This window comes from Syngnathus leptorhynchus, chromosome 3 (genome assembly GCF_054491065.1).
Source record: "Syngnathus leptorhynchus isolate UIUO chromosome 3, UIUO_Slep, whole genome shotgun sequence".
Lineage (NCBI taxonomy): Eukaryota > Metazoa > Chordata > Actinopteri > Syngnathiformes > Syngnathidae > Syngnathus > Syngnathus leptorhynchus.
Genome location: NC_141197.1, coordinates 8660743 through 8679777, shown reverse-complemented (window position 1 = coordinate 8679777; position 19035 = coordinate 8660743). Strand labels below are relative to the sequence as shown.

The following is a 19035-nucleotide window of genomic DNA, read 5'->3' as shown; positions in this document are numbered from 1 at the left end:
TATTTTTTTTACAATAATTAAATGAGCACTAGGTGTGGACTGTAATATACCCCTTGAGTCCACCCCCCTTTTGAAACGTAACCCAACTCACTATTCATTTGTCAGTGAAGACATGAACAATGTTCAACAGAGTTTCATAAAAGTAAAGAAGTCCTTGAAAATGTTTTAGTCATTGCATAGCTCAAATACCTGTGAGTAGTATAGCTCCACATTAAATGGCGTTCAGTAATAGAAAAATCACCTAATGGGTTTAACCATGTAGATTTTGATCGTAATCAAACTGGAGTACTTAATGAGATTCATAGCCAAACACAAAATCTTCCATTTTATGTATGTCAGAGCAGGGCGTTTCCCAAATTTTGACATCATTTTGCCATAAAGGGTGCGGCCATATTCCTTTAAACCCTGATACTGAGTCAATCTTCACAAAAGAAAAGGGAATACAGTAGAGTCCAAATCGGTGTATTTTAGTAGCTACACTTTTTGACCTTTAATCTGATCTTGACCTTGTGGATCATGTGACATAAAAATCATGAAATGTAATCTCCCACATCTTTTCCTAAACATAAATGTTTCAAGAATGCAAAAGATTTTGTTTTGCAGTAACAAGGTGTCACAATATCCATGCCCTGATACATTTAATAATTTAATAGGGTGTGGATAGCCCTGGTCTGATTGAACTACAGCAAGTTTAAAAAAAAAAAAAAAATTTGCTTAAAGCCACTTGGTGATTTGGCATGGAATGACCCAAGATATTAGTCTTTTGGACCCATTTGTTTTATCATGATTTATGACAGGCAGACATCATATGGCAACGTGACATTTTACGATGTGTCAAGCCAAGTCAATTTTATTTATACTTAATCACAAGCCTGTCTCAAAGGTCTTCACATTGCCACACTTGACAATTATTCTCAATATCCCCTGATGTGTCTTCAAACAAAGTATCAGGATCAATTTGTCTTCTACATTATCTTAAAAAAATACAGAAAAAATATGGTTATAATTAGCCATCCAAATATCACTATGATGATATTGCTTTATTTTTTTTTCTTTGGTAATGAAACGGTAAACTTCAGCTCATTTGGTTTCTTTCTTGGGTTGACTTTGATGGGCATCATTGCTCGCCTTGCAGCCTGCCAAAGACAATGCCATTTGGGGGTCCATTAATTCACATCAAATGCTTCATTAAATGTGTGTAGTGGTATTATCGGTTTTTACAGAACATTATTTTGATTGCCACTTGACTCACTTGGTGCAGTTGGAGCTTCTTTGCCACATTTTAGTGTACTCAGAGCAAAGCATTCTGCCATCCAAGACAACACTTCACCACAGTATCTGACCTAGATACAAATCCAGATGACACAACAATTACACCCGGGCAGGTCACATACAAAATGGATTCCTATTTGAGATATGAATGTCAAGTGGAGGATAGGATAATGAGGGCCAAATTCACAAGGAATGAACCGTGACCGCTGAAAGCACCTTTGATTGCACATCTTAACGTCCTCTTCACAAAGGATATTGTGTTATGATATACCAGCTCAAACGCAACCCACAAAGTTTTGACAGCTGAGGGCAGTTTGCACCTAGCCCCGCCCCCAGAATCCTTTTGTGAATTTGGCCCTAGATTGTTCAAGCATACTTGAGCTTCCATGAATGCCAGACGTTTCTCCTGGTCCTTTATCCCACCGATAATCCTGAGCAAACTTTGAACCCTTGAAAGAAAGTAAACAAAAAAAAAATTGTTGTAAAAATGGTTGTTTTCCAGTGTTATTAGCTTAGTTATGTTTTAACAGTTGCAACTACTTTGAGGATGTACTCTTGAGCCGCTCCTCACTGCTCTCCCAATGTTGCCGCTCAAGTTTGGCCAGGTAGTTCTCTTTCTGTACAGTCTCCCACGTAATCAGCCTCTGGTCAAGCCCTGCAGGTAGCTCTCGCTCTAGCACAGCACATGTAGTCTCAGTCTTATATTCAATTTTAACAATGCGGCCACCTTGGTTGCTTTAATTCATCCTACCAAGATGCTCCTGCTTGGACTCAGGCTGCTTGACGAGGCTGAGAAGGAACTGTGAGAGGTGGCTGATGATAATAAAAGGCGGAGCCAGTGCCGGGCGGCTATGATACTCAACAATCAGGTTGTACCTTTGGAACTTCCAGAAAATATCAGTGTTGCCTTGTACAACTTGGAACGTGTAGCTGTATGTCACAAAACAGAAACAGCGTATTTTACAAGCAACTACGAAATAAGGTTGTCTGCTCACAAGAATTGGTGCTTACGAACATCCATCAACCGATTGGTTTAATACGAATGAGCTCCTGACCTAAACATGGCAATAAGCAGGTTGAGCAGAAGGACGTTGGTCACAAGAAGGAAGATGACCAGAAGGAGGATCACGAGCCAGTTGGCATAGACACTCGGACACGGCGGCTGGAGACCCTTGATAATCTCCTCTGAGTCATTGGTGCAGTTCATTTCGGGCATCCGAGCAGCTGTATCATGAAAGAAGCAAATGGACCTCATTGTAAAAGAAGATTTGTGTGATATGAGTGTTACAAACCAATATGTTTTAATCACGTTTAATCCTAACATTATTGATTCATCCTAAAGTTATTTACCATCGATTTCCTCTAAAGGAATCTGGCCAAAAATGTGCAGGTAGGGGCGATATAGGGCTCTGCGAAACACCCAGTCGATCCGTGGGTCATTAGGATGGAGGAGAGCCTGGGTAGCCACCCCGTATGCAATGAGCCACACACTCAGGAAGAAGAGGAAGAAAAAGACATCCTTCATCTGCAACGAAAACCATTGTACTGCTTGGGAAAATGAAAGTCTTTCACATCTTCTAGTTTTTTTTTCGCTCACAATGATTGGTCATTGGAATTTAATGAGACCTGATACCATAGCTGGCAAGAAAAATAAAGCACCGTGACACATATAGTTTACACCTCCAGGACATTCATCCATCAACTTCTGCAGTGCTTGTCCTCATTAGAGCGAGCAGGAGCCCAGTTGGCTTTGGGCGAGATACATCATGGTCCATGGACCAGTGAAACGTAGACAAGCGTTTGCACTCATATTCACACCTTTGGACAGTCTCCAATTGCCAACCAACAAAGTTGGTACATGATGTAAAAGATAATTAAACCAGAAGATATCTAATGTTCAATTTAATTGACATTTTTTGGGTAAATGTTCTTTCATTTTGAATTTGATACTTGCAACACATTTCTAGCTGGGCCAGGCCCAATAAAACGACTATGCCACGAGTTGAAATGTTTGCGTACCATTCTCTCCACAATGATGATCTTTGGCCCCAACTGCTTATGGATGGCAAAGATGTGGATCAGCCGCAGTGTAAATACCATGAAGTCTATTGCTAGAACAGTCCTTCCTGCCTCGTAAGTATCATCAAACATCCTGCCATACAAATAAACAAATATAGCGTTCTCTATCTTTTCTTTTGTACTTGTGTGTTCTGTGTTATTCATACCTGCATGAAACTCCAACAACAAAAAGTAAAATGGCCACCATGTCACACTTGTTCCAGTTGTCCTCTACGTAGAGCTTAAACTTTTTTAAGATGTTCATCTCTTCATCTGAAAAGAAGCTCTGCGACACGACACACATTTTTTTTTTCATTAAACTAGAATTCCCCTAGTCAAACAAAACAGAGATGTGAGCAACAGTATTGTGCAATTTGGTCCAAATCAGTACATGTGCGCCTCATCATAATTGTCTTCAAAATATTCTTTTATTTTGTCAAAATCGACTTATTGAGGACATCTGATCAAAGATGCTTTAAGGTAAGAGTGTTTTTGTCAAATTGATTCATGTTTTTGTGAGCCGATAATTATAGTTATGGAATAAGACTGTCTATGAACATATCAAAGGTTTAGTTCGTGTCTCCCAATCATAAAGAAAGACAAATACAATCATGTGCAAAGCAATAACGAAATGGCATCTACTGTTATGAGAGTCACCTGTCGAAGTTCTTCCAGCACCAGGGTGAAAACCCAGAAGTAGAGCATTATCTCTGGGGCTCCAGGACCAAGCGGTGGCGGTGGAAGAAAGTCCAGCAGGAGCACGTAGGTGAACAGGAACAAGAAGGCAAAATACATGATGACGTTCCCAAGGAACACAGTGACCGGAGCGCTCCAGAAGCGACGCCAACGACGAAGTAAGAAACGCCACCACACTGATGCACAGCTCTGATCTGCTGGGCCAGCACCAGGTGAAGAGTTCCTTCAAAAAATACAGAGGATCGTTTGGATTTTATTCAAGTACTATAGGCCAGGTTTTATCCTAAAAACACTGTCCCAGTCAAAAACTATTTGAAATATCATGAGACCTGAAATCACATTTCATGCATCACAATTCCTGCATATCAATGTCATCACAAACTTACCGTGGGCCATCTTCATCTGATAACAGTAAAACCTTTTCTGTTTCCAAACTGTCCAACTCCCCAAATGGTTCCTCTCTGTTCTGATTATCCAGCTCCTCATCACTACACAATTACAGCCATAAGACACATGAAACATCTTAAGGGAACAAAACTGCATGAAATCCAAATCATCTCACCAGAACTTTATCATATTGGTCCAAATGAGAGGTGGACAGAAGAAAGACACAACAAGCTTGGAGATGGATGTGTCTGTTCTCATTGCTCCCCACCAAATCTTTGTCAGCAGAGCCTGAAGTATAAATAGACAAGTCAATACATACATTTTAAACTGCTATTTTTTTCATTGAACATACTAAATTTGGTACGTTTGAATCCTCCCACAAGGGGGCAGTGTAAACCATAACAAACATCTACTTTACAGTCAGACTGCAATCTCTGTCCGTCCGTGCATGGATAGTCAAAATGCAAATTTTCACCATTAATCAAATTATACCGAGGTCTGTGGACCAACATCCACTTTATCGCTGTGCAAATGCAACATAATTACTTAAATGAGCACCAAGTCTGTTAACATGGGCAGTGTGCTGCTGTAGAGTCAAAATATGAAATAACTAATAGATTAGGTGTCTTGTGTCAGTAGAATTCCTATTCTCTTGTGATGGGCAGGGTGAAATTGCAAATCAAATAACTAACAGAGCTGTCAGTAATACACCATTCAGTGAAAACAGCAAATAACGGTGAATATCCAGAGGATCGCTGCACACCCCTGTGAAATGTTCGCCATCATGGCCTAGTCATCAGCCTATTCCACATCACATAAAGACAACCGACCATTCACGCTTACCGTATTTTCCGGACTATAAGGAGCACCTAAAAATCTAACATTTTCTCAAAAGCCGACAGTGCACCTTATAGTCCGGTGCGCCTTATATATGGAACAAATTCCTAAATTTAAACTGGCCCAAAGCATTGTGTCATGAAATCAATCATAAGTGGCCCGCTGAAGACTATGAATCATGAATCAAAAAGACTATGGATCACTATTTTGTTATAAAGTAATTTATTGCGTCTGAATTAGAAATAAAAAAGATGAAATGGAGAATGATTTGATTTGGATTAAAAATCTGACATGATGCGCCTTATAGTCCGGTGCGCCTTATATATGGACAAAGTTTTAAAATGGGCCATTCATTGAAGGTGCACCTTATAGTCCGGTGCGCCTTATAGTCCAGAAAATACGGTACATTCACACCTGTGGACAATTGTCACTCTTCTATAGGGATCTTTTTAATATGTGAGACAGACATGACACTCCACATAGGGAAGCTGAGATTTGAACCCAAAACTCAGAACTGTGAGGCAGGCATGCATACTTGCTCACCACATTGCTTTTTCCACACTTCTGGCTAAATTTTCCATTTTATAATCAACACTACTCAAGTTGCCCTTTTGAAGGTTATTTGCAAACAACAGTTTAAAAAAAATAAAGAACATGATTGTATGGCGCACACAAGCTAATTGATTAAAAGCACCAAGAATAATTACATCTGTTTTTAGTTCAAGTGAGGCGCTAGACAGAGGAAAAAAGCAAAACAACCTACTAGAAAAAGCACTGCCACTGAGGTGGAATTGTGTTACCTGAACTCCATCGTGTGCAAAGAAGGACTTGGCATCTGCCTCAGTTGCCAGGTTGAGGACCGTCGATTTGCTCCAACATTGTGTTCTCCTCACTAACAAAGCATACGCCCTGTCTTCACTGTTGGAGTAACACTCTCCAAACACATCTGTTATCACACAGGAAGTACAATGTCCGTTTTCCAAGGTCAGAAAATTAAATACATGCATCCTTCGGATTGTTTCACCTTTTTTTTTTTCCTGATCTTGACAGCAGAGTACTCACCAAGGGCAAACTGTTCATACTTGGCCTCCTTCATGCTACGTGCAGACTCAGCCTCAGATTCAAGCCTTGCCATTTCTTTCAGAATCTTGCACCCTGCCAAAGCTGCTGCCACTGCCTCGGGGCCCTGGATGAATGAAATAAATATGAATCAAAGTTTGTCATCATGTAATAATATATCTGGGTATGTTGGTTTGCCTGACTTGTTTTTCTATTCATTAACTGGGTTAATTTGTTTGTGTTATAACAATATTGATTCACATTGATTATTTATCAAGCCTACAGTGAAAGAGGAGCATAATTGTAAAATAAACATAAACATAGCAAATGAATCTTATATTAGCTCATTCTATTGGGCATAATTAGAAATTTCATGAAACTCGCCAGCAGAGGATCGGTTTTCACGTGTCTCTTTTTGATCTGGAGTCGAACAGGATCATGAAACTACTACGTTGGGATGAATCTTGAAGGAGGACACTGAGACACCGTTATCAAGTTTGATTGTTATATTATAGGTGCATGAAAAATGAAATGGAATAAAACATCATACAGGCATCGGTTGATCTCTTGCCTATAATAGAAATAAACAACACCTGTCAGTTCGACAGTATGTTCGTCATATTTTACTATAAATATAAAGAATATTTACTTTATAGTGTGCATTAAATCATGCAGTGTATCACATTATATGAATGTATACGTGTATATGAACAAATTGTGAGACAGCGACTGACATATGCACATAAATGAGATGCAGCATAGGGATGCTGCAAAGATAATTACGAAATATATATTAAAGCTTGCAACATGAGAGGTACTTCAAACGCTCAGAACTGTGGCAATATGTCGATGATATGACCATTAGCGATGGCGGAATGTGCACAGTTTGAATGAAATTACCATAACTTCAGATAATGATTGAAATAAATGCATGGAAGGGGCACACAGAGGTGACGACTCGAAGGAGTGCAGTAATTGGTTACCTCGGTCCAGGAAAGGGCAATAACGAAAATCAAAGCTTCCTTAAGAAGATGCAGCAAACAAAGTTGTTTTAACATTGATTGCTGTCATTTAAACTCTCGCGTTTGAGTTGAGCTGTTTCATTTTATTTTTTGTTTTTTGTTCTAATCGCATCACCAGGCCTACACTTGCAGAATGAACCACACGGTACTGATTGAAATCAAATGACAAGACATACCATGGCCCAAAAGTAGTTAGCCATCTGCTGTCGGTTCTGAAGGACAGCCCAGAGGAAAAGATCCCTCCAAGGATGTTGGCAACGCTCTTCCAATTCTGCCAGGTTCTTCTGACTATGGAACAGTCGACCCTTTGCAGGCTTTTCCTGGAGTACAAACATAACCCAGATGTGAGGTATGCAGATAGTATAACATTCAAGATTTTGTTTTCACTACTTGCTTTGGCATATGTAATTCAACATGGGCTAAAAGGATGCTAGGAGTATTTAGCCACGATCGAACCATGATAAATATCCTGTGCTGTACAAAGTATAGAACCTGTGTTGGATTGTTGAAACAACCTTATTGCCATTATATGATGGTTCTAATATTTAGAGGTGTAATGTACGTATTTCACGATATGGTGTTGTTAAGAAGGAGGTAAAATAATAACTGTCAAGCATGCCTTAAGAATAATGAACTGAATAAAAAAAACATTGGATGATTATTTTTATTTTATAGTGATTCATGCAAATATATTCTGAAATAGCATAATCATGTTCTTTGTTTCTGCATTGTGTAAAAATGATGGGCTCTATTTTCTTGCCCACCACAAGCCTAGTGTGGTGCGCTATTTAACGTATTTTAATTTTATTTTTTTCCACTTGAAGCAGTTCAAAAAGGGTAGTTTGGGCCATTGAGGGCATGAATACAGCCAATTTGATTGATTTCAAATAAAATAGACTCCTCATTCCCTTGAAATATGGTGCGACAAGGGGCGTAATGATAGTACTTGAGTCTGGCAGGAAGTAAAAGTGACAAAAGTAGGTCTAGAATGAACTGCAAGCAGATTTCTTGATTTGAAGGTGACCTTGGCGTTTTAGAAAACTACTTTTATTTCTTGAGTGTACTTTTAAATGTGAAACGTTTTTTTTTTGTAAATGCTATTAAATGTGCTTTTAATTATGTGAAGTACATTGAGTTACCTTGTGTATGGAATTCACTCTTGTATGTAAATAAAGCTGCCTTGCCCTAACCTTGTCTTTTTCGTATTTTCTCATTCAGGCCCATCTTTAAGATAAAGTATATCACTCACTGTGGGAATCTTCTGGTAAAAGCCTTTGCAGGCGTCATGAAGAAAGTCTTTGAGCACTTTGGCAACCTCATAAAGTGTGAAACGGGGTTTCCGTTCCCCCTGCTCAGAAATGTGCTGCCCGGGAGGCCCAGGTGTCCTTGCAGTACCAAGCAGACGCTGTTTTTCCTCATATTTTTTTAGAAGTAGGTTATGCAGGAGACTCTTCTCAGACACGGACCAATACAGCTGCTGGAGACGTCCGTAGGTGAGGAACTCGCCCAGGTTAACGCCGTTGTCGACAAATAAACGTACAAAGTCTGGTTTGTCATTGATAAGTGCATCCATCATCATTTCTTCAAGGTCACATGCCTGCACAGACAATGATGTGAAGTGATCCTCGATTAATTGTCAAATTTGCAGCATTAATTTGCACCTTCTAGGCAACAATGGTGACAAATGGGAGCAATTTAGCAATACATTTAGAAGGTTTAAGTAAGCCAAATATAATACTTTTAGACCTATACTTTCAAGTAACTGAAGACCTTGCATTCACTCACTATGATTAATAGGTTCTGTGCTGTGTTCATGTAAAATGTAGAACTCTATTTACACATTTGTTAAATACTCTGCAGATTTGTGAATTACCTGTCATTTTTAAGGACAATTGAAACAAATTGAGTCGCATAAAATAACAAATTGGGTAGCGTAAACTAAGAAATTGGGGAGCGTTTCGCTCACCTTCCACTCCACATCTCCGTTGAAGATCTCACTCTTGGCAATGTCCACTCGGTTCCAAGCCACAGCCAGCTTCAACTCATCAAGAAAGTCTTGGGCTTCTTGACTTTGACTCTTGCAAGCTCACACACACACACAAACACACACACACACACACACACACACACACACACACACACACACACACACACACACACACACACACACATGCACGCACGCACAGACACATTAGCAGACACACAAACACACACACAAAATGTCAGTAGTGTCACAACTTAGGACTGGCCATTATTCTGAATCGCATTTCTCATAGAAAGTGCTTTACCTTTGACAAGAGCTTTGAGGATAACTGTGTCCAGCTCAGAGCTCTCTTGTTCCGGGTCATGGACAGTGAGTAGATGCCCATGATCCAGTATTTTCTGGATCTGGTTGGTGGATGACAAACACATTTTACACATTTGTTTTTGTCATACCCGAGTAGACAATTTCTGATGACAAATGTTGTTTGATGACTCTTTCACAAAATAAAATAAAACAGTTTTTGTTTTTTTTGTGTTATTCATAATTGGGACATCACGTCCAAATATGGATGAAGGGAATCCTATTTTAGCTGCTCTCTTTCCCATCTGTCCTATTTTGCAGGCAATGTTCAAGCCTCTTGACATTCATAACTGTATGTCTGCCTCTATGCTCAACAGATCACCCTCACCAGCTTGACCCAGTTTCTTATGTCTGTGCTGTGGTAGGCGTTTGGAAAGGTGTCCAACAGCAGCTCGTGAACACTGTCTGTATCCCAGCAGCCTCTGTTCATGAGTGTGACGAGGATGTCAGCCACTCCTCCCGAGCCGGACAGAATAAGCCACGGTGTCGAATTGCCAATGCCTTTACAGATCCGCTGCAGAAAAGGACAAAGTATTGTTCACAAACTCCAGGTTTAACCCTCATCTTAAAAGATGACCCAAAAAAGAGATTTTATTGCATAATTTATGGCCCTAGTACAAATGGTTAATCTCCTCATTTAGGAATGTGCACATGCAAATAACTTTGTGGCATTTCCTGTCAAGAGACATCACGTCAGTAGAACGAAAAAAAACAAAACTGTAATATAATGTGTTTCTGAGTTGTCTTATGCCTGCATCTTCATAAGAGGACGCAATTAAAATCAGTCAAAGCATAAGGCTCACACATTTAGCAACTCTTAAGAGCAAAATATGGCAAAATAGCAGGAATCATATTTTTTTGAGAGCCCAAACCAATAATTAACTAATGAGACCAACCTTTAGGATTCGAGGTTCACCGTGCACCAATAGACAGAGAACAGGGATCTCGAAACTTCCTGCACCTTTAGAACAAAATGAAAATTCACACAATAAATGATGAATGTCAGCATCAGATGAATGTCAGCATCAGCTTTGGTGTTCTTATGAGTCTGCAGTGCTTTTACCACTCGAAATAAGATATTGTTATTGTGCATTTGTTTACCAGTGTTTTTCCTCCCGCGCATTTACCTCCATAGCCTGTGCGCTGAAGAGAAATGTGTTTGAGCAGCTTCACTCTCATTTCACTTGTGGCTCCCGGTTTGTTTGGATCTTCCTCCACCAGCACAAAATGAGAGTGGTGGCTGTCGAGAGAATAAACTGACCCATGGGGCAAGTCCTGCGGCTTGTATACTGCTGGCGCACCCAACTTAAAGAGATAAATACACATGACATAAAAACATTATGTTAAGTTGTCAGTGAAATAAGTTGTGTTTTTTTTTTTTTTCTTCTCAGTTGTCTGTTGTGTGCACTTTGACACCTTGGCACCGAGTAGTGCTTCTCGGTTGTGGATCATGTTCCAGGGTGTGATGCCGATGGCCACTACACGAACTTTTGCAGAAGTGCTGGCCAAGGAATGGTCTTGCACAGCCTGGCCCAAATGTTTGGTGATGCCAAATCGAAGACCATTCGTCAAAATCCATGCCCCTGAACCATAGAGAGGTTATTGCATATGAGTTTCCAATTTATCAATAGTAAACATGTCGTGTATTGAGCGATTGAAGTAGAGATGAAAGAGAGAAATCAAAACAGGATTCCACTCTTTAAATTGTTTGACAGGACATCAAGTCAAGTGAACTTGGGGACCCTGTCTCTCGATGACTGTAGGATTGATTGCAAGGATTTATATTTAAATTCATGCTTTTGCGACTTCAAAACCTGATTATTACAATCCTTTTTGATTTGATTTTGTAACAAATAAATAAATAAATGAATAAACAAATAAACAAACAAACAAACAAACAAACAAACAAACAAACAGACAAACAAACCATAAATAAATAAATAAATAAACTACCAAACAATAAGCGAATAAGCGAACAAACAAATAAATGAATATATATAGTCGCCTTTTCTGCAGCTTGTCCTAAATGCATAAAGTTATCTGGTTCATCGCGGTCAAATGTGTATTAATATTAACCCAGTTTTGGCCTCCCTTCATCGGCTTCCTGTTTACAACAGAGCAGAGTTTAAAGTACTGCTTTTAACCTTCAAGATTTGAAATGGTTTCGTACCAGTGTGCTTAAATGAACTTGCCGACATTTCTGTTCCCACACGGTCCCTGCTCTCAGAACCTCACAACCTGCTAATTGCTTCAAGAGCTGAGAAACTCTTTGGGGCACGAACCTTTTCTCTTCTTGCCCCAATGCTATGGAATGCTTTCACTCTCCACGTTATGCAAGCCTGTTCAGTTGAAAGGTAAAGACCTACCATTTTACCGTGACATTTACCTCCGTAGATGGTGGTTTCTTTTAATGGTGGGCTTATTCTACTTGTCTCGTTACTGGTTTTATTTATTTACTATCTACACGCGCATACACACACACACTCACACACACACACACACACACACACACGCACACACACGCACGCACACGCACGCACACGTTATTATTTGTTAGTGCCAATTAGTTTGGGCCAAAATTGTCAGGTTTGGATCTCAGTCGATGAGCAGGTGTTCGCTATTGCTGATGTGAAAGCAATTTGCAAATCAGTTATTTCTAGATTAATTGTGATTAAGTCACTCATTAATCATATGAATCGGTCTGGTGCCTCGATCCTTAGGCGTGTTTGGCTTTGGAATGCCTTACCGATAGATATTAGAACTGCTACCTCAGTAGAAACATTTAAAACACAATTAGAGACACATTTTTATGACATGGCCTTTCATTAACCCGGCTGGGGAGGAGGTTAGGTGACACCCAAACTGATAACGGGTGTCTGGATTTCTTGTGGACCAATCGGGATGAGGGAACTGCGGAGGATTACCACCCTCAAAGACACTGCCAGGACAATTGAGGGCACCTCCTGCACCTCTTCACTTTTCATCCACTTTTTCTTTGGATTGTTTTATATTATGTGTTCTATGTGCCCTCTCTGCATCCATCATCCTGGAAGGGGCATCCTCCCATCTATGGTCTGATTTTTCTCCCAGTTGGTGGGTTTCTGAGTTTTTCCTTGCCCTCCTGGGAGTTTAAGATCAGGGGATGTTTGAGAATAATTGTGAGTTTTTGTACACGTGAAGCCCTTTGAGACTTGTTTGTGATTTAGGGCTATATAAATAAACCTGCCTTGCTCCGTGTCTCATACCTGTGCTTTGCGCTGCTTTCACAAGACCTTTTCTGAGAGTGTCCCTGAGCCAGGGTTTCATCTGAGCCAATTCATCTCCTCCTACTAAAGCAACCACCAGGTGAGGAGGAGCTAGTCCCCACTGCTCTGTCAGCATTTGGAAGACGTGCGCTGGGTCGGTATTGGCTTGCACTCTCATAAACTGGAAGAAAAGTGAAAAGAATAAAGTATTGTACTCATTCCCTAACATTGTGATCTTGTGGTATGTATGTTGTTTACCTTTCCTTTTGTCTTGGAGGCTTCGATGAAATCAATGTCACCCACTCTTCCCGCTGCCCAGTGACTCTTCATTCTGCTGCCCTTCTCTCTTACATTCTGCAGTGTCTCATCCTGTGTAGAGCAGCATGAACAGCCCTGGAGGACACTGAAAATGAAAAGCCAATGTTTTTAACATATAATTCCACCTTCCACCATAGACACAGATTCACAGTTCAGCGGTCATGGTTTAAATATAGAATTTTGCCTCCCTGTGTGGAGTTTGCATGTTCTCCCCGTACCTGTGTGGGTTTTCGTCAGGGTTCTCATCCACATACATGATAGGTTAAATGAACATTCTAAATTGTATGTAGATATGAATGTGAATAAAAATGGTTGGCAACCAGTATTAGGGTGTACCCCGCCTCTCACACAATGTCAACTGGGACCCAAATCGAGAGGATGGGGTTAGATGGATGGATGGATGGATGGATAGTTGAATGAATAGATGGATGAATGGATGATAGTTTGACCCACCGGGGCTCCTCTGACCATTCCAGCATGTCCCCACATTGTAGGCATTTTGTCTGCAGCTGTGGCCCCTACAAACAAGCAAACATGCCAATATTAGATTCACTTCCCTCAGTTCACTCTAAACCAATTATTATTTACATAACAAAAGGTTCTTTGAGGCACTTGTGGTCAATGCAAAACTGCCAGAATTTCCATTCATGATCCCATATGCAAAGCTACTCTAGTCAAAATTCACAAAGCATTGCTGCTCACTGTTGGATGCCACTAGTGTCGAAATCAAATCCCTAATCAATTCACAAAGTTCATTTTGTTCAGTCATTATATAAAGTTATGTCTCATTTCAAATTAGCAGTCACTGTCACAGATTGTTTCACATAAATATCAGATGACCCTTTTGGCTCAGTCTTATTTCCATATGTAAACATTTGTACGCTTAGAAAATTCATTAAAATACTCTTGGGTCCTTCCAATAATCAATGAGTAGGAATGAGTTTATGGTTAAATAAAGAGTGTTTGTTTTCAGTGTGTTTTTAAGTACAGACACTGGCTGTGGTGGGAGCTAGTATTTGACTACAGTTTTGACTCTGATGACCATTGGCTATGCAAATTATCTGATTTGCATGCAATCATTTGGGACTATTTAACCAGCCATGTGATACGCACACATATACATCTCTCTTCCTCAACATTTAAAACAACTATGGTGAAAGAATAAGAATAGTAGTCCATTAATATTCATGTCCATTTTGCCCTGAGGACAGCATGAGTAGAACAAGGATTTGTTCTAAAAATTGCTTACCAGTGATGGGACGTTGTCACTAACTATGAAGAATTAAAACAGAGGAACATTGTTAACATTTATTTATTTAAACTTAACATCAAACGTGTTTCCTCTCAATTAAATATGTATTCCATATTTATTTATTAAATAGATTGTTTTCATCGGGGTGGGCTGATGCTGATTTTATTTGCCCAAATATTTAAAGAGCTGTAATTTTAATACCGTGACACCACAAAGCTTTTGCCCACGGTTCTTATACCAACCACCTGAATCCAATATCAGATACAATATGTGAGAATATGAAAATATTGTTTGCATAACAAGACAGCAAGACAGTAGATGTCACATATACTTACAAGAAAATTGTCTCCTCTGCTCAGCATCATTGAACAATCCTTCCCTGCTTAATCCCACTTGAGAAGGTCATAGAAGTTTCCCCTTACAAGGATTGAGTGAGACACTGGCCACCAGAAAGTGACAAGGCTCTATCACTGCAACAATACCAACAACACCACTCATTTGCATACTCATTTGCAATGACAAGACGGGTGACATAGGACATATCAACAACCTTGCTGTTTTCATTGTGTTTGCTGCCCCTAGGTTTCGTTCTCTGAAAACATGGCATTTCCTTCCATTGCAATGCGGATGACAGATCGATGTACCGGTGTGCAAAAAGGTTTCATTCTCCTTAAGACCACTCATGCTCTACCAAGAGGACATCAAAGCATTGAATTTTCTAAATTTCAATTTCAAAGTAAACAGAAATAATGTTTTTTGGCCCATGTACATCCCACCCTGTTGACCTGGGCCCCCTGAAGTCTTATCTAAACCCAACAATTTTGAACTTAGCTTTTAAATTGGACAGTGATTTTGAATTGGACTGCCAAATCACTGCTGTTAAATCTAGCTTCTTCCATCTTGGCAAAGGTAAAGCCCTTCCTTTGTCAACAGCACTTAGAAACAGCTTAATTTCAGTCCTCCATCAAGCAGCTTCAGTTGGTCCAAAATAAAACCACTCACCTCCTAATTGGAGCTCGCAAAACCAAAACCCCAATTCTGGCCTACCTTCACTGGCTCCCAATACATTTTATGATACTTCTGTTTGTTTTCAAATTGTTAAATGTACCTCTTTGAACTCCTCCACCCCTACACAATTGCCCTTGGGCTTGCTACAAGTCAGTTAAACACATTATCTAATGATGTACATTGTTTACTAATCACTTATGTTCATCCACTTTGACTAGAATTGTTACTTTTAAGCTGCTTGGAAATAAAAATAGAGATCAAAAGGGATCTATTTTTTGAGATACCGTTTTGTTTTGTTCATATTCCAAAAGTAATACAAATTTGCAACATGCAGAAACTTAAGAGTGAGTCACATAATATATAGATATGAATGCAATACTCCAAAAGCAGCAAGAACATTCTAAGGCATCTTACTGTGGCTAGAACAACTGTACACATGCAAGCAAAAAAAGCAACAACAAAAAAACAAACTTCTGTTTGCAAGCACATGGATAAGTCGCATCAAGTCGCAAGACCATAAACGCAATCAGGACTACTTTATTTGAAAGCTTAACTATTGTTAGGCTTAAAGATAAAACAGCACAGTTTGTTTGATCACTACACATTTGAATAGTATGATTTGATTTGAAATAGCCATGCCATATTGTACTTTCTTGCTGTATATGGCGCTAATAATGATGCAAAGGCTTCCTATTGGCTTCGTGAGCTATACGTCGCAGCAGCCAATAAGCACTCTTACTCTTTGGTCAACTGACCTTCAGTGAAGATCAAAGGGTCAAAACAGACCAAAAGTACTGCAAAGGGAAGAAAAGCAACATAAAGGAACTTGAACAGCTGAAAAATGGACTGCAGCGTGCGTCGATGTCTCTTTGGCCCGGTGGATCACGAGCAGTTACACCGAGATCTGAAGACGAATCTCCGTGAATTATTTCTGGAAGCCTGCCGGCGATGGAACTTTGACTTCCAGATCGACGCTCCGCTTCCAGGGATGTTTGAGTGGGAGAAAATTTCCGATGGCTGCATCGCCACTTTTTACGAAACCATGCACGGGTGCAGTGCTCCAGTCTTGGCTGTCGATGACATGCCCGCTGAGAGCTGGAGCGACCAGGAGAACCAACCCGGCATCTCCAACTATCCCGGCGAAGTCACGCCTGTCCGGCCGAAGAGGACTCGCCCCAAGTTCAAAGAAAATGCACAATTCACAGGTAGGAAACGCTCACTGAATAAAACAAGTCTTCAAAAAGCATGAAAAGCATCGAGGCTGTGGAATAATCGTCACTGTACTTGTATTTCTTTGCAGACCTTGCTGGAAAGAGGAGGAGGTCTGCAGAAGGCAAACCCAAAAAGTTTTACTCAAGGTGCAGCGAAGCAGCTTTGTGCAAATCAATAAGATGATCGGATCACACTTCTGGTGGAAAGCTTCTATGGGGACGCTGTTGAACTGACCAGACAGTGAACCAGATTCTTCTTTCATGTTATTTACTGTATTTTCTTTTTTGTTCAATTTCCTCTCATTTCTCCCACTTTATTTTGTTTGGGTTTTTTATTTATTTTGTGCATTTTTCTTTTTGTGATGAGCTTTAAAAGCATTCAAACATTTTGTTCGTTTGTATAAAATATTGATGTTTTTATTAACTTGATGAAATTATTGCACTGTTTTGTTGCCCACTGAGGAGAGCAAGTGAAGTAGCAGATGCTTTTAAATTTAATAAACTGTAGCATCTAAAAATGAATATCAGTGTTATTATTGATTGAATGCTTTACATGAATATAAAGAAGTGTAATATAGATGTTTGCACACACCAAATGTATCAAAAATACTTTCTACAGTTCCCTCAACTACTTGTCTAATTTATATTGATTATCAAAGTTTCCACCATAAAACAACTTGGTGAGCCTGTTTAATAACTGGAAGCAAAATAGTATAAGACCATTTGTTGGGGCTGAATTATCCATAATTTGTTATTTTATCATGATTTTATTTCTCATTTAATATTTCACTGGAGTCCATTTTTCTGCTCCTGCTTCCAAGGATATTTGTCCAGCTTGACGGTGAACAGTAACTTGATGGATGATTGCAGTCTGTATGATTAAACATTGACAATAAAATACTTTTTAATCAGAAACACAAAGAATCATATGAAAGCAGCAACTTTCAAATTAGCCCATTTATAAGTCCCATTTATACGAGCACACTCCAAGTGTTGGGTTTTCAGCAGTAGAGAATCCAAAAGGCCATCTGGCCAGAGAGCAGGACAATGACCACAAAGCAGAGTGTGCCATCTCTTTCACCTGCAAATCAAGTTTTGTTGCTCCTCAAACCCCCAAGATGGTCTTTCCTCAACTTTACTTTCTCCCCCTTTTCCACCTTTCACATTCAAATTCTACATTATCGTAGACTTGTGCCGAAACATATTTAAATATTTACTCTTTGTACTTCATGTCTATTTGTATGTCACCGTCCCCATGGGAGATAATTGTTTTTCATGTTTCAGTAATAACAAAATCAAAAGTAGTCTGTTTGCGTAGTGTACGTAGCTGTTTCAATTGTAATGATGGCAAATTTGAAGTTATATAAGCTAGTGAATTCACTGAGATTGAGTATACAATATATTTGATGCACAGTCAGTAGGTTCCATATGGGTCCCAAAGGTTTCCAGCCTCCCACTCACCTCCTTAATTAAATCCACTTAGATATGTATGATACTCTGCAACTTGTGCAGTTTATCATCGGCGAATAACGCTTTCGTCAACAATTCGGAGGTGTTTTGGTGAAACTGCCATTGCTAAATCAAGATGTGATGTTGTGTAAACATTTATCCTGAAGCATTTGATGGAATTAAATGACTTAAGTGAAAAGTGCATGTTCATTGGAGCATTATCCTAATGATGACAAGTAGCAAACATATTTTAAATACATTTGATTGCTGCTGACAGTCATCTGTTAAATTGTTTCCATTCAATTGATTCGTTTTATGATTGCTGTACCAATGATGGATTTCCTGTTTGAGATATCCAAAATGGCATCAATTACCAAGTTTGCAACCCCAATTTCTCACTCTACTCATCACCCAGTCCAGTCACACTCAGCACACTTTATGTGGGCGTGGCCCATTGTTTCGGTCACCCGAGGCAGATGGTTGCTCACACTGGGTCTTCTCTCCACATGACCACTTGTGTAAAGGAATCTCTGGACACCCGATGAATGACCAGAGAAGAGAAGGTCACCATCTGCTGCCCAAAGGTCTCTTGTCTAAAGACTAGGGCATTGTGCATGCTTTAGTTATTTGCACACTCCCTCTTAAGGCCACCACTACAACCTCGCGGTGACAAAAGTATCTGTGCTGCCAAGAAAAGTGAAGGAAGCAATTGAATGCTACTCATCATACTGAATGGGAACACACAGTTGAGTGATAGCTGGACTTGAGACATGAGCACTCATTTGCAGTCAGAGTGGTGGCACGTTTCGCCCTCCACACCACAAACTTGATGATCATCTTAAAACGTCATCACAAAGCACAATTGTTGACGGAATCC

General features: G+C 39.7%; 2 protein-coding genes across 6 annotated transcripts; one reads left to right on the top strand and one right to left on the bottom strand.

The window, feature by feature from the left end:
* Nucleotides 1-7: 7 nt before the first annotated feature.
* Nucleotides 8-16789, bottom strand: trpm5 (transient receptor potential cation channel, subfamily M, member 5). 5 transcript variants are annotated; one of them, XM_085906918.1, is made up of 28 exons: nt 15493-15539; nt 15041-15177; nt 14826-14960; nt 13692-13756; nt 13179-13323; nt 12921-13101; nt 11092-11258; nt 10803-10980; nt 10572-10636; nt 10004-10189; nt 9620-9719; nt 9298-9416; nt 8581-8928; nt 7508-7651; nt 6313-6436; nt 6051-6196; nt 4589-4701; nt 4413-4514; nt 3988-4249; nt 3498-3616; nt 3292-3424; nt 2623-2797; nt 2328-2496; nt 2024-2202; nt 1813-1945; nt 1649-1721; nt 1253-1343; nt 8-1136 (listed from the first exon to the last, which is right to left on the bottom strand). In XM_085906918.1, exons 3-28 carry the CDS (start codon nt 14853-14855, stop codon nt 1081-1083), a joined length of 3603 nt encoding a protein of 1200 aa, XP_085763044.1. In that variant the 5' UTR covers nt 14856-14960; nt 15041-15177; nt 15493-15539; the 3' UTR covers nt 8-1080. The 5 variants fall into 5 exon arrangements, 4 of the variants coding, with proteins under 4 accessions (XP_085763044.1, XP_085763045.1, XP_085763043.1 ...); XM_085906919.1 differs by lacking the exons at nt 15041-15177; nt 15493-15539 and adding an exon at nt 16254-16789; XM_085906917.1 differs by having other exon boundaries at nt 15041-16081.
* LOC147059100 (cyclin-dependent kinase inhibitor 1-like) lies at nt 16238-17231 on the top strand. Its single transcript, XM_085906922.1, has 2 exons — nt 16238-16703; nt 16799-17231. The coding sequence occupies exons 1-2, from the start codon at nt 16340-16342 to the stop codon at nt 16891-16893; spliced, it is 459 nt and encodes a 152-aa protein (XP_085763048.1). The 5' UTR covers nt 16238-16339; the 3' UTR covers nt 16894-17231.
* The last annotated feature ends 1804 nt before the right edge of the window (nt 17232-19035 follow it).